Source organism: Arvicanthis niloticus, chromosome 24, assembly GCF_011762505.2.
Source record: "Arvicanthis niloticus isolate mArvNil1 chromosome 24, mArvNil1.pat.X, whole genome shotgun sequence".
In the NCBI taxonomy this organism is placed as follows: domain Eukaryota; kingdom Metazoa; phylum Chordata; class Mammalia; order Rodentia; family Muridae; genus Arvicanthis; species Arvicanthis niloticus.
In genome coordinates this window covers 37,324,790-37,350,803 of record NC_133432.1, presented here as the reverse complement: position 1 = coordinate 37,350,803, position 26,014 = coordinate 37,324,790, and the positions used below count along the sequence as shown (strand labels likewise).

General features: G+C 49.4%; 3 protein-coding genes across 3 annotated transcripts; 1 reads left to right on the top strand and 2 right to left on the bottom strand.

The window, feature by feature from the left end:
- The first annotated feature begins 144 nt into the window (after nucleotides 1–144).
- On the top strand, nucleotides 145–5,149 carry Snapc2 (small nuclear RNA activating complex polypeptide 2). The gene is made up of 6 exons (XM_076923733.1): nucleotides 145–885; nucleotides 1,725–2,101; nucleotides 3,272–3,391; nucleotides 3,542–3,610; nucleotides 3,949–4,330; nucleotides 4,421–5,149. The coding sequence occupies exons 2-6, from the start codon at nucleotides 1,919–1,921 to the stop codon at nucleotides 4,744–4,746; spliced, it is 1,080 nt and encodes a 359-aa protein (XP_076779848.1). The 5' UTR covers nucleotides 145–885; nucleotides 1,725–1,918; the 3' UTR covers nucleotides 4,747–5,149.
- A 1,445-nt stretch (nucleotides 5,150–6,594) lies between these two features.
- Nucleotides 6,595–7,568, bottom strand: Ctxn1 (cortexin 1). Its single transcript, XM_076923736.1, has one exon. It carries the CDS (start codon nucleotides 7,566–7,568, stop codon nucleotides 7,320–7,322), a length of 249 nt encoding a protein of 82 aa, XP_076779851.1. The 3' UTR covers nucleotides 6,595–7,319.
- Timm44 (translocase of inner mitochondrial membrane 44) lies at nucleotides 6,595–24,716 on the bottom strand. The gene is made up of 14 exons (XM_076923728.1): nucleotides 24,601–24,716; nucleotides 22,920–23,015; nucleotides 18,956–19,126; nucleotides 17,373–17,453; nucleotides 16,956–17,105; nucleotides 16,733–16,869; nucleotides 16,391–16,476; nucleotides 15,669–15,761; nucleotides 15,455–15,579; nucleotides 14,074–14,124; nucleotides 10,868–10,957; nucleotides 9,512–9,622; nucleotides 7,991–9,233; nucleotides 6,595–7,586 (listed from the first exon to the last, which is right to left on the bottom strand). Exons 1-13 carry the CDS (start codon nucleotides 24,643–24,645, stop codon nucleotides 9,114–9,116), a joined length of 1,356 nt encoding a protein of 451 aa, XP_076779843.1. The 5' UTR covers nucleotides 24,646–24,716; the 3' UTR covers nucleotides 6,595–7,586; nucleotides 7,991–9,113.
- Nucleotides 24,717–26,014: the final 1,298 nt, after the last annotated feature.

Below are 26,014 nucleotides of genomic sequence, written 5' to 3'. Positions count from 1 at the left end.
GCTAACTTCTGACCTGCTAACTTCTGGTGGAGTCAGTGTGCTCTCAAACATGGGTGGGGGTGCAGGGAGGAGAGGCTCCAGGCTGTGCCTTGGGACCAGATGTGGAGAGATTTGTGGCTGAGAAAGACTCAGAATGGGCAGGGGTGGTGGTGGTGAGACTCCAACCCCCATGAACATATAGGCAGGGACAGACATGGGCCGTTTTCCTGAAACAGAAAATGACACACAACCTGGCCGGCTTAAGTTTAAATTGAGTCTTGCTTCCTTCCTCCCCTCCAATACCGGCTCGCCTGCTCCTTCGCTCTCCCCCAGGTTGGACCGTCTTTGCTCTTTACTCCCGTCCGTCTTCATTCAGGTCTCTCTGTCCCTCTTGAATCCCACCTACACAATCCTCATCTTTGCATAAGCAACTGTAAAGGCTGTTCCTGGTTGTCAACTTGACTATATCTGGAATGAACTACAGTCCAGAATTGGAGGGCACACCTGTGATCCAGATCTTGAGGTTGGAAGACACAGGTTTCTGGATCTTAGCATGGAGATCTTGAGCCATAGTGGCCATGAAAAGCTTAGGCCCAGGCAAGGTAGTACATGACTTTAATCCCCGGAGACTGAAGCAAGGAGATCTCTGAGTTCAAGGTCAGCCTGGGACAAAGCAAGTCCCAGATCTAGGCGTGGTGGTACACACCTTTCTGCTGGAGGCCTACATAAGGACATTGGAAGAAGGAAGACTCACTCTTCTTTGCCTGCTTGCACTTACTTGTCAGCACATCTGTTGGAAACTACTTCTACAGAAGACCAGCTGAAACAACTAACCTTGTGGGGACTGAGTAACTACTAGATCCTTGGACGTCCCATTCACACCTGACCACTGTTGGACTATAGACTGTAAGTCATCACAATAAATTCCCTCAATATAGAGACATTCCCTAAGTTCTGTGACTCTAGAGAACCCTGACTAATACAGCAATAAAGGAACTTCCAGCCTTAATCTACCAATAAGGAAACTGAGGCTTGGCAATACTAAATCTAAATCACCTTCTCCAAAGTCTCTAGGGCTGTCCACCCCCATAACACAGACTTATTTTTCTTTCAAGCCAACCTTTCACTGTAGTCCAGGCTAGCTTGTAAACTCAGTGATCTTCCTGTCTCAGCCTCCCAAATGCTGGAAATAGTGGTTACTACTCCTGGCAAGCCGGGCTGACTTGTTTTGATTTATGTATGTGTTTTGCCTCTGTTGATGTATATATGTACATCATAGGGGTGCCTGGTGACTAAGGAGGTTAAAAGAGGGCCCTTGGAACTGCAGGTGGTTGTGAGCCACCATGTCTGTGTTAGGCACCAAACGTGTTGTCTACAAGAACAGTAAATGAGCGAAGTGTGGAAGATCATGACTTTAAACCGAGCATTCAGAAGGACCTCTGTGAGTTCGAGGCCAGCTTGGTGTACATATCGAGATCCAGGCCAGCCAAGGTTACATAGAGAGACACTGCCTCACAAATGACAAGCCCAGGTTTTTGAGGGCGACTGCCCACTTCTCTATGAAAAGCAAAGCACACAGTATGGGTTTCATGACATAGTTCGGAAATACGAGGTTTAAAGTGTTTTTTTTTTGTTTTTTTTGTTTTTTTTGCTGCAGCTCATGAGTGACGTAAAACGCAGAATAGTTCGGAAATACGAGGTTTAAAGTTTTTTTTTTTTTTTTTTTTTTTTTTTTTTTGCTGCAGCTCATGAGTGACGTAAAACGCAGATAAAAGTTGGTTCCGCCGCCCGCCTCAGTCTCCGTAGCAACATCCCTCAGCTGACAAACGCGAGCCACGCCCCCATCAGTTAAATCTTCCGGGTGGCGCTCTTTCAGACCGCCTCAGCCTCCGTAGGAAAGAGCCCCGCCTGCCAGGAAAGAGCTCGGTAGTGTTCCGGCATGAAGCCACCGCAGAGGCGGCGGAAGGTCCCAGCACGCTACATAGGTGAAGCTACCGGCCCCACAGCTTGGAGCCCCCGCGAGATGCGGCATCTCCTGAAACTACTTCAGGCTCGGCGGGGCCAGCCGGAGCCAGACGCCGCGGAGCTGGCCAAGGAGCTGCGAAGCCGGAGCGAGGCCGAGGTGGTGTCCGGGTGCTGGGGGCGGGGCCAGGGAGCGTGAGGGCGGGGCCAAGGTGCAGCAGGCCGAGTGGGTGGAGCTCCGGGGCGGTGGACGGTCGCCGATCTCAGTGGCGCGCGGGATGTGCGTGCAAGATGGAGTCTAGGGCGGGGATGTGGGTGGAATTTGAGGCGGGGTTATGGAGATGACCAAGGAATATTTGACTAATTAGGGGCGGAGGGACAAGTTTCGAGTGAGGCTCTGGTGAGGTTGCGGCGCAGGGGTTGGGGTGTGTGGGGGAGAACTTGGGGGCCGGGCTGCGGGTCTGTATGTGAGGGAAGCATATATAGGAAGTGGAGCATGAAGAAGTGGTATGCCAGTGGGAAAGCCTGGGGGTAGGGGCTTGACAGCTGGGTGGAGTGAGTCTGTAAGTTGTGAGGCAGTAGAGTGTGGGCGGGAAAAATTAGAGGGCTGAGCATAGGAATGGAGGGGAGTGGAAGTGAGGATGGGGGATGGATTAAGGCAGAGTTGGTACCCAGGTGTGGTGGCAAACACCTTTAGCCCCAGCACCTGGGATCTTTTCATTGGTGGACCTCTTTGAGTTCAAGGCTAGCTCGGTCTATGTAGTTCCAGGTCAGCGAGTGCTATATCAAGAGACCCTGTCTCTCAAAAATTAATCAACAACAGCAAAAGTGAATTTGGGAGCCGTGCAGTGGTGGTGCACGCCTTTAATCCCAGCACTTGGGAGGTAGAGGCAGGCAGATTTCTGAGTTTGAGGCCAGCTTGGTCTACAGAGTGAGTTCCGGGACAGCCAGGGCTATACAGAGAAACCCTGTCTTGAAAAACAAACGAACGAACAAACAAAAACAAACAAAAGGTGAATTTGGGTGGAACCAAAGTGAGTATGAAGTGAAAGTCTAGGAAATGGGGTGGAGTGGAAGTGACAGGGTTAGTTCTCATTATAAGAGCAAACTATGGCCCCAGGAAGGAGCAAGAATAGACTTTGATTTTACATCTTCATTAGGTAGCTGGTCACACGCCGGGGCCTTGGCTCAAGTCCTAGCAGTTCCGGGAATGCACAACACTGGGCTAGTCCAGGATAGGGAGCAGAAGCACTGCCTGGAAACAGCAAGGCAGCAGACTTTGCTCTTGCCTCCATTTCTGAGCCCATAGAAAGCCTGTCTTCCTTCCCAGATCTGCCGCTTTATCCAGCAGCTCAAAGGCCGGGTGGTTCGAGAGGCCATTCGGAAGGCGCAACCAAGTGGCAGAGAGGGTCCAAGGCATCAAGAAACACAGCTCCCAGCCCCCATAGAGGTGAGGCAGGAGGGCAAGGTGAGGGGTACCCAAGGCTGCCCCTTAAGGAGGGAGGATAACCTGGTCAGAGGAATGCAAGAAAGGGCAAAACTCGGGAGAACCCTGGGGGCTTGTCCCTAGACTGACCATGTACCAACTGACTTCGCCCAGGTATGGATGGATCTTGCTGAGAAACTAACAGGCCCACTGGAGGAAGCCCTGACTGCAGCTTTCTCCCAGGTAAACCCATTCCCTTGGCAGGTCCCCCAGGGGTAGAGAGCCTCCGCGTTTAGTCAGGCAGTGGTGTTGTGTATAGTCTCCACATTTGAAGGAGTAGAGAATTGCCAGGCCCCTCTAGCGCTCCCCAGAAAGAAAAGAAGGAAATGTAGATCTGGATCCTGGGCCCTGGTGCAAAGTCAGTAACTCCAGCCAGGAACTGACACTTGAGCAATAGTGTCTACGGCTATCTCTTGTGTGGGTCACCTTCAGAATGCCAGGGAAGAGGTGGAGGGCTCATTCTAGGCCTAACAATGGACGATGAAAGACTTCCTCCTTCCCTGATGGCTCTCCCCTGTCAGGTGCTCACCATTGCCGCTGCAGAACCCGTCAGCCTCCTGCACTCTAAGCCAGGAAAGCCCACAAAGGCCTGTGGAAAGGCACTGGTGTTCTTGAGCACCCAAGATGGACAGAAGGCTCCTGCCCCTGAAGGTTCTGGGCCTGTCCCTACGACTGCTGCTGACCCCACTCAGGAAGCCTCTGTCCCTGACCCTAAAGCCTCTGGTATCAACCCTGAGACCTCTGGCCTTACCTCAGAGGTCACTGTCCCTGACCCTGATGCCCCAACCAAGTCCCTGGCTGGATCCTCCACAGAGAGAGACTTTGCCGTGGACTTTGAGAAGATCTACAAATACCTATCCTTTTCTTCCCGGGGTGGCCATGGCCCTGAGCTCTCAGCAGCTGGTAAGAGCTACTAGGGAGAAGAGGGGCTATACTGGGGGGGGGGGGGGTTGTTAAAACGTTGTCCTCATTCTTCCCTATTCCTTCTATCAGAGTCAGCTGTGGTCCTTAACCTGCTCATGTCACTTCCAGAGGAATTGTCCCACCTGCCTTGCACAGCCCTGGTGGAACATATGACCAAAACACATGCTCAACTGATGGCTCCCCAGACCTCTCTCCCTGTAGAGAAGAGGCCCAGGCCTGGGACTGAAGATGGAGGGACTGGCTCCACGGGGCCAGAGGAGCCTGACCAAGCCGGTCCTCAAGTTTCTGAGCCCATAGAACCGAGGCTAGCCTGGAAAGCAGTTGGGATCTGTCCACTGAACCCATTCCTGGTACCTCTAGACCTCTTGAGCCAGGTCCCCACCCCTGCGAGGTGAAGAATACAGAGGATGAGATATTCTGATTTTTGCCCAGAACATCCGTCCATCATCATAATCACAGGAACATGATTGTGGACTTCCTGACACAGTATCCAGCCATAGGCTAATCCTTCTGATGTGACATACACCAGCAGCCTCAGAAAGTGAAGCACAGTTGTAATGAATGGGGATTTAAGACTCACAAAGCAGAACTCCTGGACTGTAGATTGGGGCAAGTGTCCCTAGCCCCGCTGTGCCTTGTTCTCAGCTATAATAGTGCCACATCATCATTCCTTTGTGTGTGGCGCTTGCATGTAGTTTTACCCCAGCACCCCTCCCACACCTCAACCGACCACTGTACTGTTCTCTTCACCTTTTCCTGGGGTGTCCTGTAACCCTCAATAAAGCTATCATCTAACTAGCTGTGATTTCCACTATGACATAAAGATGAGAGTGGGGGCTCCCAAATGACAGTTCAGTTTGGGAGCTGGAGCGAATACCAGGGAAGCTGGTGCTGTCCCTGGCTGGTGCCTGGGCTGGTGAGATAGCTGCACGGGTAAAGTACTTGGTACAAAGCCTGGCATCTGAGATTAATTCCTTGAAATCATGCAAAGGTGAAGGGAAAACAATTCCTGAAAATTGTTTGACCAAACACATGCTATATTATAACATGCATGTACACCCACATCATGTACTCACAAGCTTGCAATAATTTAAAAAGCCGTTATCTGGAGTGAGCTTAACTTGGCAGAAGGAGCTCCTTGGTGACCATGTGGATGGCTCTTTGACAAATATAGGTGGAAGAGAAAAGCTGGGGTGGTTTTGTGGGGGGACAGGTGTTAGGGGCAAGTTTTCAGATGAGGTTGGCAGTGTGGCCACTTGATGGAAGGAGCAAAGCCCTGGTTCCAAGGAGAGTATTCCCCAGGGGGACTAGCAGAGGACTGGAGGAAGAAGAGAATATTTCTGGAAATGGTCTTGGAGCATTAACTACCCCTAGAAATAAAGGGAAGAGGAAGGCAGAACTGGGGGAGCTTTAGGATGGTCTGGGTTACAGAGCTACAGGGCATGGAACCCCAAGACCACTCACCCCTTTATGCTGTAGGTCTTCCCACCAGAAGCTCCACCTGCTCTGTGGGTATGGACTACTGCACAGGCCTGGAGCTGGGTCTCTTTGGGGAAACAGGTGCCCTCCCACCAGAGCACCCTCCCCCAGCCTAACCAGTTGAGAGTAAAATTTCTGTTCCCTGAGCTGTGCCTTCGCATGGCTTTCCTTTTATAGAAAAGCTCAATTCTCCCCCCACACACTGCACACGGCTCCCTGAGGATCTTAACACATCTCCCAGGCAGATTGTGGAGCCAAGCCAGCCCACTCCCTAGTCACAGTCCCACAAAGCCAAACCCACAGCTTCTGAGACACACTTGATGGGGACAAGAGGGAGTTTGGGGGTTGTAGGTATGGTTTTTTTGGAAAATAACCTCTAGGCTAACTCCTCATAGTCCCCTGTGACTCCCTGGGTCGAGAGAAAAAGAAGAGAGTGTGTGTGTGGAGTTGTCTCAACTATTCCACGAGCTGCCGGGATGGAGGTGGCTGCTAGCCCCCCACCTTCAAAGCTACTAAAGGATCCTGTATGAAATTGTACGTTTGCAGGGTTAGGCAGCAGTCAAAAGACAACAGCAGATTTGGGTTCTAATTCCAGATCAATGGCTTGGGGCAAGTCATTTTAGCAGCTTGGACTAATAGTCCCCTGACTTGTAGAATAGGGGATCCTAACAGGAGCTTGGCTCCTTGGCTGTTTGTCACAAACTCTCAGAAACAAACAGGCTAAGAACAGGACTGGCTAACTCAGCAATCTGCTTCGCATGCAGTAAGCACTCAATAATAGCTTTTATTATCTCCACCGTTCAGAGGCAGGGAGGTGTGAAAGGCAAGGGAAGGGCATGGAAACAAGGGGGAGATGGGAGAGGTGGGGCAAAGGAAAGGCACTCTAACCTGTGCTGGGGCCGGGGCCGGGAAGGGGATGAGCCTGCTTGTACTCCTGCACATAAAGTGCCAGACATTATCAACACAAACAGCAGCCATGGTGGGGTTTCGGGGTCTGTCTCTTGGGCAGGATGTACCGTGCATTCTAGGTAAGCAGCGTCCAATGTAAGTTGAAGACAGCCTGCCTGCCAGGGCCAGAACTCAAGGAATGCACTGAAATTCATGATAACCACAAAGGGGAAAGAAGTAAGAGATAAGAGGAGATTGCATTCCCAGGAAAGGGTATAACATGCCTGGTAGTTGGGGAAGGCTGAGGTTGGTACGGGGGTCCTTCGCTCACTAGGTACTCAGTGTTGAGAGATCAGCAGCGAGGGTGAGTGTGTAGAGAGAAGGGATCAGGACACATAAAGGCACCAGGTGGGGTTCTGGCCTGGCCAGGAAGGAAGCTGGGTGGCTAAGGTGGGTAAGGACTGGACTTCTCCAAACGCCCTCAACTCTGAGCTAGGGCATCTAGGCATAACCCAGAGCGCAGTCCAGGCTGGTGGCACCCCTCCACGGGGCTGACCCTTGCAGGAATCTTTCTAAGGACCTGCCCAGGACTGGTTCCCCATCACACCAACGCATAGTCGAACTGCCCACGTTCGAGCGCCTCCTTGTGGTCGGTCCAGGACGAGGCGGGCATGCGGCTGTAGGGGTCTAGCAGTATGCGTACACAGCGCACCATCAACAGAACCAACACCACGAGCAGGCAGAGCACGAAGGCGAACACTGTGCGTTGCTCGACGTCCAAGCCCGCGCCCACCGGGGGCCCCGTCGATGGCGGCAGCGGCTCCGGTGATAGTGTCCACGCCGCACTCATAGTTCACATCGTCGCGCTCTGCGGAGAGAGGGGTACCCACCCCGGGGTCCGCGGGTATGAGGCTATATGCCCTTCCTGCACCTCCATCCACCCCTTCTGGAGTCGCCCCTTTGCTGTATCCCACAGCATCATCCCTGTCCGTGCTGTCGTCTCCGGGCTACGCCCATGCCCCGCCTGTGCGCTCCGCCGCCACAGCCACGCGGGGACTCAACTCCAGCGGTGCGCGCAGGTGGGGTCGCTGAAAGCCGGGACAGGTCAGCTTAGATCTGCCCAGCCTGCGCACAACAGGTGCGAACGCGCTGGGACAGAGACCAGAGCTGCACTGTTTGAACTGGTCCCCGCCCCGCTCCCTTTGTTCTCCAAGGCCCAAGACCCCCTCCCCCACCGTAGCCACCTCCCGGGCTACAACGCGCCCCCCTCACCCTTGGTCCTAGACGGGGACCGGCCGCCCTGCAGCCCCTCTCTCTCTTTCTCTCAGGACTCGTACGCTGCTTTGCTCTGGTCTTCCCCGGGTGGCGGCTGTAGTGGCGGAGGCTGTGGCAGCCCCGGCTCAGCCCACCCCACCCGCCCCTGGAGCTGTGGAGACCGAGGAAGGAGAGCCGCGCGCCAGCCGGGCCGCCGCGGCTGTTCCCATGACGACGGGGGCGGGGCTGCGAGGGGGTGGCGGCAGTGTTAGGAGCTGTGCCTGGGCTTGTGACCCCGCCCCGGACTGCCTATCAGGAGACTGGAGCTTCCCATCAGTGTGCCAGCCCAGACAGCCCCAGCTTCCAGCTCCTAGAGCACCCAGGACCTTGCCAGGCACCATGGGCAGTTACTAGCCTCTACCCCGGAAGCTTCACCCTGACTTCAGTGTCTGTATTCAGTGTCCCTATTCTTCCAGGCCAACCCCTTACCCCAGTCTCTGTTTTAAGAGGACCCTGATGGCCCCAAACATCGCCTATTAATGTTAAGCTGCTCAGTCTCAGGGAACCCCCAATTCAACAGAGACCCCAGACAGGTGGGATGTTTATTCTTCCCACAAAAGGGCAGGGTCTTGGCCTGAGAAAGTAGCACTCTCTCTGGCTACAATCTTTCACTGACCTAGATCTATGACAGGCCCTCAGTCCCAGCCTTCCCAGCAGAGATGTACAATTCAGACCGTTCAAACTGCTCGTCTGCGCTTTGGTGTTTTATTATGTCCAGATCTTAGGCTTATGTACAGGAAGTAAGAGCACTGATTTAAAAACAACAACAAAAAAGGACGTAAAGTGGCTCGGCAGGCAAAGCCAGTGGACTACTTAGAACAGGAGGCCAGACCTCACCCTACAGGAGTCCCTGGGCTGGGGCCTTCTGGCACTGCCAGTAACCCACTGTGACACTCTGGGGAACAAACCCCCTCCTGCTAGACACCCCAAGCTCTTTCCTTGTTCAGCTGTTTTTTCACAGCTGTCCTGAAGAACTTGGGGGCAGAAGCCAGTTCACAGCTGTATCAGATGTACCAAAGTGTCTGTGTGTGTCTGTCCCATGATGGTCTAGCCTGGAGCTGCCTAGACTTCATTGCTGGCCTCAGAGGATCTGCTCTGTGCTGGAGGCTGAGACGTCCAGAAGGCGCCAGGCAGCGTAAGGGTTGAGCTCCTCCTGGTCTCTGCAGAGTGCCCACACATACATCATTCGCAGCACCTTGTCCTGTGGAGACCCAGAGGGTGAGGGGCCAGGCTTGGTGGGTATACAGAAGGGCTACTGAGGGAGTCAGGGAAGGCTCTAGGAGGGGCCACAGGAATGGGTGCCCGGGGCTGCCGGCTCTGGTTGCTGGTCAGATGAAACGCTGCTCTGACTTCTGGACTCCTAGTTGTGGTGCTTCTCTTCAACTCCAGAACCTGCCTGGCTCTGTGCTGGAAAGGCATGCACAGGGCCCTGTATGTGAGAAGCTGTCCCCAACCTCCATTCCTCTGACTGCCACTCACCGGGTCACCGTGGTACACCTCGCCTTTGGTGTTCTTGATCACCATAACCAACTGGGCCTGGAAGGTAATGATCAGCACTGGGCCCTGCTCCATCATCTTGCCCAAGGCCAGCTGCAGGAAACACAGAAGTACGGGCCTCAGAATTGTATATCTCTACCCTGCACTCACAACCCTGTAGATGAAAAGCCCCAAAGCTGCACTCTGTAGGAAAAACGTCTGTCACTCTGCCCTGCTAAAGGTATGGTACTTCCTTCCCCACTTTGGAGGAGTGAGTTTTCCCCATGATCTCCTCCTCATGAGCAACTCCAGGCCTTCAACTGTGGGATTTCTCTGTTCCCAGACTGGGTCCATGCAGGTTCATAAAGGCCAAGGGGTGACAGAAGGCAGGAAGCTGGCTCCACTTTGCCTGCAGCTCCCACAAGGTAAGAAGTCCTGGTGACTGAAGCTGAGCTGCCTGTTAGGGGCCCATGCTGCAGAGGCAAGAGCACCACTGCCAACAGATCTCAAGGGCACTGGAGGGCTCCACAATGCTCACCACCTGCCCAGTAACACGGGTGCTCCTGGATGCAGGATGAGCGGCACCCTAATAAACACATTTGAAAGTACCATCAAAACTCACTAAAATACCAAATATGTCAGCCTACACGGAAGCAAAATTATCTAATACAAAGCCTATTTTTATTTTGATCCACTGTCTGAAGTAACATAGGGTGGGCTTGAACTAACTATATAGTTACCTTCAATGCTGGGATTATAAGCATGAGCCACCACACCCATTAACAAAGCCTATTTTACAATAAAGTTATTTAGCCCAGATTGCCCTTGAACTTTTGGGATCCTCCTGCCTCAACTTCCAGAGTGCTTGAATTCTAGGTGTGTGTCTCCATGCCTGGCTCACCGCATAGAATTTTGTTCTTTTTATTTTTCATTTGTTTGTATGAATATCAAGTGTAGACAAATACAGACCAGCCCTCCCCTCAAAACCAACCAAACAACAACCAATGACTTAAGCCATATCATTTGGCAGGAAATCACAGTCAACCACAGGACTATGGAAAGCTTTGGGAGGCAGGTTACTACAGTTCTCTTTGTTACTGGACTCGGAATGGTGCCTTACAAATACTAAGCTAGACCCTTACCACTGACATAAATCCCCAGGCCACTTCTTACTTTTTCTTTTGAAACTGTGCCACAAAGTTGCCTAGACTAGCCTGGAACTCACTTTGAAGCCCAAGCAGACCTTAAACTCACAATCTTCCTGCCTTGAGTGGTGGAATCAGCAGGCCTGGCTTCATTTCATAGCCTAGGTCAGCTGGTATTTCACTCTGACTAGCCATTTCCTTGGGGGTGACTTACGTCCACATTGCTGATGTCCAGGACTCGGGAGTGGAACTGGAGGCCCAAAGCCTTGGCCTGCTGGATAGAGTGGGCCAGCTGGCTGTAGGTCTGCAATGAGAGGCCATATGCTCATGTAGTCAGCCACTGACAAGGGCTGGGTCACACCCAGAAGTATAGCTACATTTATATGCCCTAGCACCCAGACCAGCAGAAGCCAAGAGCACAAGTCTAAGCCCAGAAGGATGCCACTCTTCGCTGGCCAGACCTGCACACTTTTCATTATGGAAAGAGCCATACTTCCAAGTAGGAGCAGCATTAATCAGTGTAGTAGGTAATTCACAGCATCATCCAAAGTACACTCCAGGGTAAGCCGGGGGACTCTTGGCTCAGCTCTACGGTTCCCAGATTCACTTCCCCTGGAATCTTGGCCTGGAACCAGATGTCTTTTCTAGGATTTGTCCCAAACCTATGGGCTGCCCTAGAACTCACTGCTTGAGTGGCCTCTCTCACAGAACACCTGAGGTGCCACCCTTCACTGCCCCAAGAGCCTGGGAGACATGTAGCCACACGGAGGGCAGTTTGAGCTTGGAGGCAACTAAGACAGAAAATGGTTTAAAGGCATTTCTGAACTTTTTATGGGTATTACGGATATGCTGCAGAGAAGTGGGAGTAGCACGGATTAGCAGTAGGGCTAGGTTGGGGAGATGGCTCACCGGATTAAGCACTTTCTACACAAATATGATGACCTGAATTCAAGTCTCCATAACCCAGCACATGTCTGTAATCTCAGCATTCCTGCAGTAAGATGGGAAGTGGGGACAGGAGAATCTCTGGAAGCTCTTGGCCATCGAGCCTGGTGAACATACACACAGTGGTGCACAAGACACCCTGTCTCACACAAGATAAGGGAAGAGGATCAACACTTGAGATTGTCCTATGGCCTCCACACCGGCATCATGGCACATACACACACAAAGCAGTGTCAACCCTCCCTGGTGGGTCTCTGTTGTTTATTGCTACAGAGATAAAGGTTTCATGTAGCTTAAGCTAGCAGTGAACTCCATGTAGCAAAAGATGACTTGGGCTGGAGATCTAGAGTTTAATTCCCAGCAACCACATAGCGGCTGATAACCATCTATAATAAGATCTGGTGCCCTCTTCTGGCCTGCAGGCAGAATGCTATATACATAATAAATAAATCTTTTTTTTTAAAAAAAAAAAAAAAAGAAAAAGAAAAAAAATGACTCTGCTGCTTCTACTTCCCCAGTGCTCGGATGGCAAACGATTGTCTCCACACCTGGTGTATGCAGTACTGGGTATCAAACTCATAGCTTCTGGCATGTGAGGTAAGTACTCTAAAAATAGTGTCATGCCCCACACCCATTCGTTTCTTCAAGATAACATTCTAAAAACACCTCACTGGAAGACAGCTAGAATTTCAGCTGTGTTCTAGGGGTAGCAGGCCATTCTTGGATAGAGACGATCAGCCACGACTTTGTGGTTCCAAAGGAAGAGAAAGAGAAGGAAGGGAGACAGGAGGAAGAGGAAGGGAGACAGGAGGAAGAGGAAGGGAGACAGGAGGAAAAGGAAGGGAGATAGGAGGAAGAGGAAAGGAGACAGGAGGAGGAAGAAGAGAACTCTCCTAAATGCCCACTGGCTTAGTCACCAGTGCAGGGGAGTATTTAAAAAGAGAACCTGACAGATCTCCTCTGCTTTTCCCCAAGTTGTTTGTGCACTCAGTACAGAATAGGATGAGCCAAAAAAAGGCTCCAGATTGCTTCACACAAAGAAGCTGGAAGAAAAACAAAACAAAACAAAAACACCACAACCCTGCTTGGAGAGGCAGAGCCAGAAGCCAGTAGGGTGAGGTAAGGTGGCCTGAGCAGACCAGAGGAGAGCAGGAGTTCCATGGGGGCAGGGAGGTTGCCAGGAAAGAGCAGACAGCATGTGCTCCCAGTGAAGGTACTGGCTCCCCGACAGCCTGCTCTGACCGTGACCCGGAGATCTTTGAGCCCTGACTCTGGGAAGCAGCTAGGGCCTCCTTAGGACACAATGTCCTTCCTCAGATGGGAAGTCTACCCACATTTCTGTTTTAATCGTTGTTACATTATCTTATTAGAGGGAGGACCTGCTGGGACACTGTGACTACTTCAGTATTTACGATTAACTCATAATCACCACGCGGCACCTGTCACTACCATGCATGGGGCTCAGAAGAGCTAAGGAACTTCATACATTCAAGTATGAAGCTCTTCTATCACCTTCCTGAATATGAAGCTCTCAACCTGCACATCCCAGGCCATCTTTCATGGGGTCCTGATCATAGCCACTTAAACTGGGCAGAAAAAGACAACAGACCACCCTGGAAATCTATCTATCTATCTGGAAATTTTATATCTGTGTCAAGAATCATTTCCGTGATTCACTTTAACCAAAATTAGTTTCTGGGTGCTGGGGAGATAGCTCTGCTGCTGGTAAAGCACTTTCTGTGCAAGCATGAGAACTGAGTAGAGTCTGGATCTCACGAACCCACACAAAAGATGGATAGGTGCGGAAGCTTTGTCTGTAAATCTAGGGCCCAGTAGGTGGAACAGGGAGCTCACAGGCAAGCTGGCTAGCTAGGACAGCTGAGACAACAAGCTCTGGGTTCAGCAAAAATCCCTGCCTCCATTTAAGGTGGAGAGTAACTGTCATCAACCTTTATCAATCGTCAAGCCTCCAGAACACCCGTGCCTGCATACACATGTAAATATGCATACACTCATATACCATACACAGATACAATACCACATGCCAGCCCCCCAATTAGTTTGCAGGACTGAAGATATAGTTTAATAGTAGAACCTTGCCTTCACGCATCTTTTAAGCCTGATCTGTGGGCACCTGTGCATCACATGCAGAGGAAAGCACAGATGGGTGGACTGCTGCTGGGCTCTGTGGGAACCAAGTATATCAGATGTGAAGACCCCTCTCCCACTGGACACGAGAGCCAGAGCCACCCAAGCAGACTTTCTCTTGTCTGTCTGTCTGTCTGTCTATCTATCTATCTATCTATCTATCTATCTATCTGCCATCTATTTATTTATCTTTGCATTGCTGGGAATGGAACCCAAGATACCATACATGCTAGAAAAATGCCTGTCCCTGAGATACACTCTAGCCCTTTGACAGCGCTTTGTTTCGCTCTGCTTTGCTCTTTGGCTGGAGAAAAAAGCGGTACTCACAGCTTCATAGCACCAGTCTTTGAGAATGTCAAGCTCCCCGGAAATCATGGCCTAAAGAGGGAGAAGGACAACATAAGCACGAGAAGCTGAGTGAGCTTTTGCAGCAGAATGCAACAGCCTTCCCTGGACACCCTGGAGTCCTGCTCACCAGCCTGGCTCTGGGGAAGAGACGGAGACTAGGTTAGGTGACAGGCAGCTGTGGGTGTCCTGAGTGGGAGTAGACCAGTCCCTTCACTTACGTTCATGCAGCTCTGGTCTTCTGAGTGCAAGACAAGGAAAGGCATGGGGAGCACGGGAGTCCTCCCAGTAGAGGAGATGCCTTCCAGGCATACCTCCCTGAGGACCAGGCTTTGAACAGTGAGAAATCAGGCAGGTTACAGAATGAGGTAGAGGATATAGCCATGCAAACCTAGGTAGTTGTGCTGAGGAGGGTGAGGGAGGTGCCCAGAGGGGAAGCAAGAAGCAGTTGTGGTGCAGCCCTACAGAGGCTGCCTGGGTGACACCTGCTGTTCTTGGTGACAGCTCCCTTCCCACCTCCTCTCAGTCCTAACCAAAGAGTGAGAAGGAGCTGGGAAATTGGAAGGAGAGGAGAGGATAAACCATAGGGAGGTAAGTGGAGGAGGAAGGCCAGGGGTTGGAGGGTTTTCTCATGGTACTGTGAAGGGTGTAATAAAGGCCTGGCCTGATCTGACCTGAGTAGGACTGCCCCAGATCCTGGCATGTTCTGCCAACCAGCCAATACAGGTGTGCTGCTCTGTGACTTGAAAAGGTTCATTCTATTGTCTTACAAACCAAAGAGGCAAGAACAATTGTATGCAAATGTGAGGACTGCCAGAGACAGCGCTCCAGACCTTCTTGGCTCTTATATGGCCAGGGTGCCCTGGGTCTGAATGAGAATGTACTAGCTGTCTGCTTCTCCCCAATGCCCAAAAAGCTGGGGCTCCTGGGCTGTTCCCAGCAGTCTCTGGAGATGGCTTCAGGAACACCTTACCAAGAGGCACAATACAGAACTTCAGGGACAAGAGCCATGACCATCTGACCATAAAAGCAGAGAGAAACCCAACCTGGAGTTATCATGCCCCATGGAGAAGGCAAGAAACCTCCACAGCCAGCACAGAGCACAGGAGAGGGCTAGTGCTCCCTTCTGAGAACCCTAACTGTCATGGCAGGACACAGGCCTCTGTAGCTGGGGAAGGTTCAGAGACATTGCTCCCAAGCTGAGATCTGACTGCAGCTATACCAGAGGCTAAGTATCTGCTCAGCAAACAGTCCCAGTAACTTTGCTCTGAGGTAATCTAGACTCATCCCTAGGGTACTACCCAGAATGGGGAGGAGGCCCAGCAGGTCAGGGCCCCACCATGGCTTGTGGCATAGCTCGCACCTCTAGGATGTTGGGGATAATGTCACTCTCACACTGACGAAGAAAGCGGTCCTTGTCAAAGGTTGGGTCCACTTTCAGGATCTCCGTTAGCACCTCGGACATTTCTGTCTTTGAGAAAAGACCTCCTGCAGGGAGAGGAACCTTCAGGTTAGGGCTTAGCTTCCAGACCTGGCTGCAGCCAGAGAAGAAAGAATGGCTCCGAAGCCACACTCACCCAGCACGTCAGTGACCTTGTCGGTTAAGGCCCGGGATGCCCGGATGAAGACATTGTCACTCTCGTCATACTTCATCTTCATCTGAAAGAAACCTATGGATACACACAGGAGCTAGAGAAAGGGACCTCTGATGAGCTACCCTGACTCCAGTTCCTGAGAACTCCCTGCAAGACTCCTCTTTTTGACATGGGTAAGTTCTAGGCAAGCCATCTGTGGGCCTGAGTCTGCCTCCTCATTTCAGAATGTGGGTTATTTATCCACCTACTTGTAAACATGCAGAACTCAGCTATGGCCTCTGAAAGGCTGTACAAGATTTGGGAAACCACCCCTGGTAGTTGGTGCCTCCACTACAAAGGAAGCACAGGCCTCAAGCAGTCTTCACAGGAGAAAGGACAAGGGTATGTAGCCAGTGGCTCTCCTGCTCAGCCCTGGAGAAATCCTGTGGCTGGCTTAAAGTAAAGAGCAGTCCCAGAATCTGCTCCAAGGCCTGGGCACCAACTCTGTTAATCCCAGGGCTCCTGACATCTTAATTATTCTCTGAGGGGTGATCATCTAGTGTCTCAGTGACCAGATGTACAGTTAGCTGGGCAGGTAGATTTAAGGAGGTGTGTGACCCTGTCTGATCCCATTTCTCCTTCTATAAAGTGGGGTTTTGTCTAGTACACGTCTAGGATCTGTTGACACTGTCTGGCCCAAGATCCAGCAGGCTGGCCATACTCACGATTGAATACAATGTTGTTATCTTTGAAGTCCTTCCACTGCTGGTACCACTTGGAATCCTTGTGTAGCACAACCCCTAATTCTTCCCTGTGGGAAAAGGCAGGCAGCTGGAGTGAACTTCAGCCCCACAGAGGTCACCCCAGGGCCCTGTACCCTCCTGAGCACTGGGAAGATAGCAGAGGATGGCTCCATATCCAGGAGCCTTGCCTCCAGTTTTCTTTCTTCTCTTTCCCTCACCCATCTCTCAACCCCCAGTTCTCAGGAGGGAGGCAGGAACCCTGAGAGAGAAGCAGACTTGCGCAGGAACCTCCGGGGACCACTCAGGAGCCTGACTGGGACCTACTCATTAGGCTTGAGCTCTTTGCTTTCTTTGAACTTTGCTCCAAACTCTGTTCTTTTCCGGAGCCGCTCAGGCCTGCGGTAGGGCCCCGTCTGTCCGAGTACGCTCTCATCAATCTCCTTCTTCACTGACTCTACACCCTGCAGGGGAGAACGGGCCTGTGGCTGCTGAGAGCCACCACTCAGGAGGTCCCTGCTCCTGCCGGGCCTGAGCCAGGCTCACTCACCTGGGAGATGGCTTTGAAGGCTGCTGTCTTGCCCAGCTTCTCCCCGCCCCTGGACACTGACTCTGCTGACTGCTTCGCTGTCCTGGCGGCCTCTTCTACCCCTTCCTTGATCTTCCGGCCAAGGTCACTCTTACTGACTTCATCAAGACTCTACTGAGACAGAGACAGGGGACGATGTCGCACAGGCCCATAGCACAGTGTTGAGAATAAGAACAGTGCATTCTACCCGTAAAGGTCAGGACTCTCCCTGGAAAGGGCATGAATGGAATGGGAATTTCCAGCCACGGGAAACACTTGGCAAAAGTGAGAAGCTATCCAACCCCTCTAGGAGGAGCCTACACCTACCTGCACCGTGGGTTAGATTGGAGAGTCCCTCCCACTCTATTCAGCCCCTGTCAGGTCAGCCTCGGGCCTTACCTCCTTCACTGTCCCTGTCAATTCTCCAAGCTTCTTTTTTATTGCTTCACTGGTACGCACAGTTTCTGATTCGATGGTTTTCTAGGATCAGAGAATTTCCTCTTTTTATTTGGATATAGCAGTGAACTTGATCAATCATCTACTCAAAGGTTCCCAGGAGCACTGGCTGCTTAAATTCTGTGAAGAGCTTCAACTCCATTGTTTTAGATAGGGCTTTTTGGTATGAAGAGACACCATGACCATGACTTCTCTCTACATCTGAATCCATAGGTAGCAGGAAAATGACATCATAACAGGCGTGGTGTGAGCACCTGAGACCTCAGAGCCCACCCACCATAGTGACACGCTTCCTCTAACAACACCTCCTACTGTCATTCCCTATGGGCTAATCATTCAAACACGTTGAGTCTATGGGGGCAGTACCTATTCAAACCACCACAGCCATGCATGTCTACTTGGTAGCTACCTCCAGAACATGGAATCCCCAAACCCCAGGTCTTTCTCTGAGTGGAAAGAGATGGTTCTGCCAACCACTACTCATCAATGCCATTTTATTTCTATAGTTCAAGCTTGGGTCCCTGGCTTGCTGTTCCCAGATAATTCATTGTTTACTGATGGGACGGGGGCATCTTTCATCAGGCCACACACGAGTATCTTCCAAATACATAGCTTGGAAATGCACAGAAAGAAAAGGCCTTCCTGGGAAGTGGGGGGACCAACAGAACCAAATGCAGAGGACCCAGGCTACAAGCACTGCACTGCGGCTCAGCTGCTCACTGGTAGAAAGGACCACTGTGCTTCCCTACAGGGCCCTTGAGTGGTATAAGGATGCCAAGACCAATCCCAGTGGCTAGAACTTGGTGGCTGTTCAAGAGACACCAGGGAGTAATTAGGCAGAGAGGTGGCTCAGTGCATAAAGTGCCTACTATGCAAGCATGAGAACCTTCTATTTCCAGAACCCATGAGAAATAAAAAAGCCGAGGCAGGTATTATTAGTCCAGTGTTGGAGAAGAGTGAGGAGATGCCAGGCAGTGGGACAGGTGGATCGTTAATGATCACTGTTGGCCAGTTCAACAGAGTTCACTGACCTTCAGGTTCAGGGAAAGACCCTCCCCCCCCCCCCCCCCCAAATAAGGTAGCAACCAATCAGGAAAGACAGACACACTGTCCACTGGCCTTCAGATGCATAAAGTGCACATGTACACATAAAACACACACAAAAGAAGAGACAGTAGCAAGCACTAAATGACAGCAGCCTTATGGCCCATTTCTTATTAGCATGGCTCTAAGCTGTCATGGATCACAGGATGCAGATGTCATTCTGGCATGTCTTGGACTTCTCCCCAAAATAATTACTTTGGTGACTATGCTGTGCTATCTACAGTGCTGAGGATGGAGCTGCAGAGGCTGCCAAACTCAATGACCACTCTTGGATGAGTTACCTACAGTGCCACAGGGAACCCTGCACGGCCCGGAGGCATAGGAAACCTGCTCCTTGTTCTGATACCTTTGAATCAGTGCTGACCTAGCTGCCTTTCCCCGGTGACTGGTCCAGGGAATAAAGACGAGACTGAGGTACTCACGTATTTCCTTCTGGCTTCCTGGAGGGCATCCGACTCTTCGAGCTTCTTGGCCTCATCTCGGAACTTTTTTATACTTTCTTTCATCTCTTTGTTTTTGGCTAATTCTTGTTTGATGTTATCTAGCAAGCCTGACAAAAAACCTTTTCTGCTCTCAGAAGAGTAAGATTTGGTCTAGAAAGAATGTAAAATTGGAAAAAAAAGAAAGAACATTTAGAGGCTGGAAAGAAAAGCACACATGGCCTGGTTAGCACTGAGTGCCTAATTTCCTTCCCTCTGTTGACACTGGTGTTTAACAGTGAATAGACCTCTCTTTTATTACAACAGAATTTGAATTACAGGAACACCCATGATAAATTACACTATAAGCCCTATGTGTTCACAGGTTCATATCTATTGATGTTATCAACCACAAATCAAAAATAAAGTCTTACGTACCAATGTTCATTGCCACACTGGTCACAACATGCAAGACATGGAACCAAATTAGGTGTCCAACAACAGAGAAATGGACAGAGACCATGGAGTTTTTTTCAGGCATAAAGAATAAAGTTATGGCTGGATATGGTGGAACACACCTTTAATTACAGCACTTGGGAGGCAGAGCCAGGTGGATCTGAGTTCAAGGCTAGCCTGGTCTACAAAGTGAGTTCTAAGACAGTCAGAGCTATGTAAAGAAAAAAAATTGTCTAGGGAAAAAAAAATCAAGTCATGTGCTGTTCTGGAAAATATCACATACAATTGGAAATAACCATATTAAGTCATATTAAGTAAATTAAAGTTAGACTCAGTCAAATACTTTGTGCATTTGCTCAGTTGTGGGTGTGAGATTTTATAGCTACATCAAATAATGTGAATAATGTGTGTGTATGTATGTGTGTGTGTGTGTGAGAGAGAGAGAGAGAGAGAGAGAGAGAGAGAGAGAGAGTGAGTTAGTTGGGGGAAAGTACAGTCAAACTGGGGAAACAAAAGGGACTAGTGGGAGGGTCAAGAAAAGGAAGAGTATTGGGGAGTAATATGCTAGAAGTCAGTCATATACTTGCATGAAAACGGCCTTATATAACTGTATAGTAAAAGGAAATAAACAAAGCTTCTGAGCCAGGTGTAGTGGCACATACTGTAATCCCAGCACTCAAAAGACTGAGTTCCATCCCTGGGACTTACATGGTGGAAGGAACAGATGCCTGCAGGCTGTCCTCTGACTTCTGTACATATACTGTGGCACAGACATGCTCTTCTCTAAATAACAATGTTTAATAAATAAGCTTAAGCAACAACAACAATGACAAAAAAGAGGCTGATGCACAGGGATTTTGAGATTAAACCTGGTTTGGATCTCAGTGAGTTTGAGGCCAGCTTGGTCTACATCACAGGTTCCAGCATACACAGCAAGACCTTGTCTCAAAAACGAAAAACCCAAAACTAACCACATGGAAGTGTTTTTCTTTTTTCTTCAAGATTTATTTTTATTATTTTAATCATGTGTATAGAGGGGTGGGTATGTGCACATACATACATGTGGCTACAGAGCTCAAAAGTGTCAGACTACCCTGGAACTGGGGTTGTTGTAAAACTACCTGATGTGGTTGCTGGAGATTGAACTCAGGTCCTCAAAAAAGCAATCTGTGCCCTTAACCACTGAGGCATCTCTCCAGCTCTGTTTTACTTTTATGATTCCCTAGCATTACAGTGTAGCAACTATTGACACAGTATTTACACTGTGTCAGGTGCTTCTAGCTGGAGTTACTTGTAACTATTAACTTGAATCACCAGAAAAAGGAGTCTCAATTGACAGACTGTCCAGAACAGACTGGCCTGTTGAGGGAATATCTTGATTAATAATTAATGTAGGATGGTCTCTAGCCCACAATGGATAGAGTCACTGCCTGGGCAAGGAGGGGAGCCCTGGGTGTATAATAAGGCTGGCTAGCATGAGCCTGGGGGAGGTAGTGTCCCTCTAGTTTCTTCTGTATTTCCTTGGCTGTGAGTGTATTCCTTGGTTGAAGGTAATACTGTGCACATACAACTAACCAACTGATATACGGCTATGTGAAAAGGCCACAAACTGTGTGAGATTCTGAAAATGGCAAAACTCAAAGACAGTAAAAATACTTATGGTTGTCAAAGGGTCTAAAAGAAGGAGGGATGCACAGAGCCCAGAGGATCACTCAGGACAGTGACTGTTTGATAATGATGACTATATATAGTGCTCATATGTAAAGATCAGACATTAGCTTGAACGGGGGCTACAGCGACTGAAGTCCTGAGGCTTGTATAGCAAGCACTTTTACCCACACATTCATTTCACCAGCCCCTGTTCTTACTATTTATGTGGAGGAGTTTGTTTTGAAATAGGGTCTGGGAGCTGGTCTTGAACTTGCTGTGTAGCTGAATTTCTGATGTTCCTGCCCCACTTTCCAAGTAAGAGAGATTCCAGATGTTCACCACACCTAGCTAGTGAGACTGTTCTGTATTCGCTCTACAATAGGGACAAATCCTTATCTACTTGTTAGAACATCATGGAATGTATGACACAGAAATGAACCTGCATGTAACCAGATTTCAGATCTCAATAGTGCATCCACTCTGGTTCCATTGTTAACAATGTCATCCACAATGACTAACAGGGACCTGTGAGCAGGAAAGGGGAGAAGGGGGCCAGGGAGACTCCGTACTTTTTGTTAAATTTTTTATTAATTTTGTTTGTTCTTTGGGGGCAAGAGAGAAGGCATGTTGAGATAAGGTCTCATTATGAAGCACTGGCTATGCTGGAACTCTCTATATAGACCAGACCAGGGTAGCTTAGAGCTCCACCCCTCTCTACTGTCCTGAGTGTTAGGATTGAAAACATGCACCATGATGCCTAATCTAATCTATTTATCATTTACAGGAATTCATGTAGCCTAGATTGGCCTCTAACTTGCTAAGTAGCTAAGGCTGACCATGAATTCTTGATCCTCTTGCTTCTACTTTCAGAATGCCGGAATGGAAATTGTGTACCAGTGTGTCTAATATATGCTGTGTTGGTTATAGAACCTAAGACTTTATATATGCTAGGAAAGCACTCTAGCCATTGAGCCACATCCCCACCCTTTTTAATTTCCCTGTGAAGCTAAAACTGCTCTAAAAGATAGAGTCTGTCAAAAGGAAGATACCAAAACAAGGCACCAACTCACACTCACAAACATTCAAACACAGACCCACACACATTCACAGACTCAGAAAACTGTAGGTAGTACACACCTGAAACTGCAGCACTTAGGAGATGGGAGAAAGAGGACCAGGGGATCCTCAGCTATACAGAGGCTGGCTCTGTATAAAAACTCTTATCTTTAAAATGAAGAAAAAGTCAATGGGAGTGGCCATGTGTAGCTGATGCATGTTAGGCTTGTTACCTCGGTTGAAGGCAGACTTGCCTCCCTAGGTCTTATCAGTCCACAAGGGAAAGCATCAGGGAGGAAGGAATCAAGGGGAACTATCCCACTCCTAGATTGGCTGCAGGAAAAGATCAAGAAGAAGCTGAGAAGAGGCTCTGGCCAGCATGCATACTTGAGGACTCAGTCACTGACACACTTACAGAGCATGGTTGAAGAGTAGTGACCAAAACACAATGAGACCCAAGGCATGATGAAGTGACTTCTATTCTCATACTTAAACACCCAGGCTTAGAGAAACAGACAGAAGCCAGAGAGGGAGAATGTAATTTGATAAAGGACGCCTTTTCTAGCCATCCCAGCTAAGTGGATGTGTTACTCTATGAAGTAAAAGTACCTTGTTGCTGGCAAAAGAAAACAAGAGGCTGACCAAGCATGTCCCAGGACATCCAGAAACAAGGTCTGCTGCTCTCTGTAATTCTGAAGGCCCTAAACACACAACCCTCCCTGAAGTGACTGTGATGGCATGAGGTTTTTTTTTTTTTTTTCCAGGCCTCTGTTGGGTCTACTTTTTGGAATCCTGGGTCACTCACCAGTGTCAGCTCTCTTCCCGGCTGGCTTATCTGGTAGCTTGAACCATGGGGTAGGTTGTGGCTGAAGAGAAACTGGATTCCGTTGCCTAGGCACCTCTAATTGGTTAAGAAAAAGAGAAAGATCCATTCAGAAAAGAGGTTAACTCTGAGGGTCACCATGAGTCATTTGCTGACCTTAACTTCAATCCTGTTGAAAGCTAATATGCAATCTTTGTAAAATCTGAGAAGCCACTGTAATTAGGTAGAAAGAGAATAGGTTGTATCTGCAGCTCTAGGACCTAGTCCCACACCTGGAGCTGGGGAGAACGTGGGTGGGTACCAGGAAACCATGAAAGCAGTATAAACTAACAGTATAACCCAACCTTTACTGAAGCCCACTCCACTTTTGCCTATCTCCAACAAGTACAGATGAGAACTTTCAGAGACAAACAAGTAACTTTTTGGTGTGGGGAAAACTATGGAATAGCCCTGTAATGTCCTGGTCAAAGGTTCTAAATGCAGAGACCCTCTGGGCCAAAATACAGGTAACCACATGAGAAAGACCTTTTTTGAGCCGACCAAATGATAAATTTGTAGTTGTCTGCAGCTGAGTCCAGCATGGCTACAGTGAAATGGAATGACCTACCAGAAGAACTTGTCATTTTACAAAATTTTCTTCTCCACTTTTTCCTAGTTGTGTAATTACTGGTAACATCCCCAAATCACACAGGTTCAGAAGTGAAGAGGATCAGGTTTTAACATTTGTCACCCCACTGTCAGGGTTGATTCGGATGATCTAGCTGGTGAGTCTCATTTTTCCCCCTTCCTCCCTTACATGTGTGTTCTTCCCAAAGTTGCACACTTGGTCAAAGAGGATGACCTTTTTTTGGTCAAGCATATACCTGCTCTTCCCAGGTAGGTCCTCCAAACAAGCCCTCAAGGTCCAAATGCATACCAGTATGGCTACAGTTAATGAAATGTTGCTCTTGAGAGTATAAATAACTTGTTTTACATTTTCCTTCCTCCTAATTGGGCCGTAGAATCATACTGATCTGGGCTTTAGACCAGATCAGCAACCTAACTAGCTCCGGGGCTATGAGCAGATTGCTTAATCTTTGAGTTTCAGATTCCTTAACCTAATGAGACTGGGTTAAACAATAGCAATATAAAGAACTATATTCTGAGTGTGTCTAACAGGCCATTGACCTAAGGCAAGAATTCTAGGTCTTATCCAGAGGATGAATTATTTCCTGCACTTCCACGCTAATCATTCGGAGTGGCGATTTAAGAAACACTCTCCGCAGAGAACTTGACATTTAAACGCGAACTGTGAATGTCACTTTAAAGGGGGGGGGGGGGGGGGGAGCAAGCAGTTTTCTCAATGGGGCATCGTCTCCCCAGAAACCATGGACTCCCTCGTGCACGTGGGAACAGATCCATAGGTGAGAGGTGACCAGTTCCCGGGCAGCTTCGCGCATTGCCGCTGGATGCGGGGAAGATGCGGTGGGGGAATCAGTTCCCGCCCTAAGGCCTTCTTGTTACTTTCCCAAGCCTCGGCTGACCCAATGATCGAACCCTAACCCAACCGTGGAACCCATAGAAAAAAAACCAAGAGAGATCAGGGACTGAAGAGAAGGAGGTCTTAAAAGCCGAGCGTCCAGACCCCTTATTTCTGCCCTACCAGTCCCACGAGTCTGCTCACCCGCGGACAGCGGCACCAGCCGCCCCGCAGAGCTGCCGCCGCCATGTTGGAAGAGCCCGTGTGACCTTCCTGCGTCGCTCATCGATCGCGTCATCAGCGGCGACGGCCTAGAGAAGCACCAGCCTAGGAAAACCCAGGGGGAGGGGAGGCGGTAGAAGAGAAAGAAACGCGATTGGTCTTTTGTGATGAGGTAGGGCCTGAAAATGGACAAGCTTGGTTCAGGACACCAAGAATTCTGCGATCCAGTCTGGTAGGGGGCAGAGTTTAGGATAGTTAAGCCTCTGGTTGATGCGCAGGGAAGAAGGCATTTTTGTGTGAGACCATCCGTGGTAGGGTAGGAACTACGAAAGGGACTGGAGAGATGGCTCCGCAGTTAAGAGCAGTGGCTGCTCTGGTAGAGGATTCGGGTTCGTTCTCAGCACCCACATGGTGGCTCACAACTGCCTATAACTCCAGATTCAGGGGATCCGATGCCCTCTTTTGACTTCCAAGGACACCAGGCATGCATGTGGTGGATAGACATACCTGCTACAAAACTACCTATACACATAAGATTAAGAAGACTACAAAAAGGCCTATTGGGGAGGATTCAGTACAGAATTGGGATAGGTCACATCTCAATGGTGGGTTTCTTTTCTTTTTCTTTCTTTCTTTTTTTTTTTTTTTTTTTTTTTTTTGGAGACAGGGTTTCTCTGTGTAGCCCTGGCTGTCCTGGAGCTCTGTAGACCAGGCTGGCCTCGAACTCAGAAATCCGCCTGCCTCTGCCTCCCAAGTGCTGGGATTAAAGGCGTGCGCCACCACCGCCCGGCGGGTTTCTTTTTTTGTTGTTATTTTGTTTGATTTTTTTTTTCTTTTTGAAGATCGCATGTAGTCCAACAAGTCATACACATAAAATAAAAATTTATAAAAATGTGCATAGACTCTCCAGGCTGGCCTCCAATTTATTATGTAGTTGAAGACCTCGAACTTCTGATCCTCCTGCCTCCACCTACCAAGTGTTACTGATCACAGTTGTGCACCACGATGCAAAGTTTATGCACACTGCAGGGGATGGAACATTGTGCATGCTAAACAAGCAGCCTACCAAATGAGTCACATCTCCACTCTGAGACAGAACAATGTTAGAGACAGGCATGTAGGTGGGTGAACTACCAAAATATATTTAGTTGGAAACTAACCACGACTGGTTAACTCTAGATGTAGTTGACAATGAAAGACTGACAATGTCTTGTCCAACCAGCAAGCAGGTTGCTCTAAGAGAAAGAAATTTCTAACCTCTTCTTATAAGTGATGTAAGAAGAGACCTGTTAGTTCTGGCCCAGAAAAGAAAAGGAAAATTAACACTGGCTGACTGAGGGTTAGTCCCCCATTAGTTCAATGCAAATGGGCACATCTTGCTTTGAAGAAGCACAGC

What these genes read in the sequence shown, in the direction of transcription:
- Snapc2 (XM_076923733.1), top strand. Translation starts at nt 1,919, where the DNA reads ATGAAGCCACCGCAGAGGCGGCGGAAGGTCCCAGCACGCTACATAGGT. An exon ending in AGCTCCCAGCCCCCATAGAG is followed by an intron (nt 3,392 to 3,541) that starts GTGAGGCAGGAG and finishes GACTTCGCCCAG; the next exon opens with GTATGGATGGATCTTGCTGA. An exon ending in TGACTGCAGCTTTCTCCCAG is followed by an intron (nt 3,611 to 3,948) that starts GTAAACCCATTC and finishes CTCCCCTGTCAG; the next exon opens with GTGCTCACCATTGCCGCTGC.
- Timm44 (XM_076923728.1), bottom strand. Translation starts at nt 24,645, where the DNA reads ATGGCGGCGGCAGCTCTGCGGGGCGGCTGGTGCCGCTGTCCGCGG. An exon ending in TGACAGGGACAGTGAAGGAG is followed by an intron (nt 17,106 to 17,372) that starts GTAAGGCCCGAG and finishes CTGTCTCAGTAG; the next exon opens with AGTCTTGATGAAGTCAGTAA. An exon ending in AAGACTGGTGCTATGAAGCT is followed by an intron (nt 10,958 to 14,073) that starts GTGAGTACCGCT and finishes CTCTCATTGCAG; the next exon opens with ACCTACAGCCAGCTGGCCCA.
- Ctxn1 (XM_076923736.1), bottom strand. Translation starts at nt 7,568, where the DNA reads ATGAGTGCGGCGTGGACACTATCACCGGAGCCGCTGCCGCCATCGACG.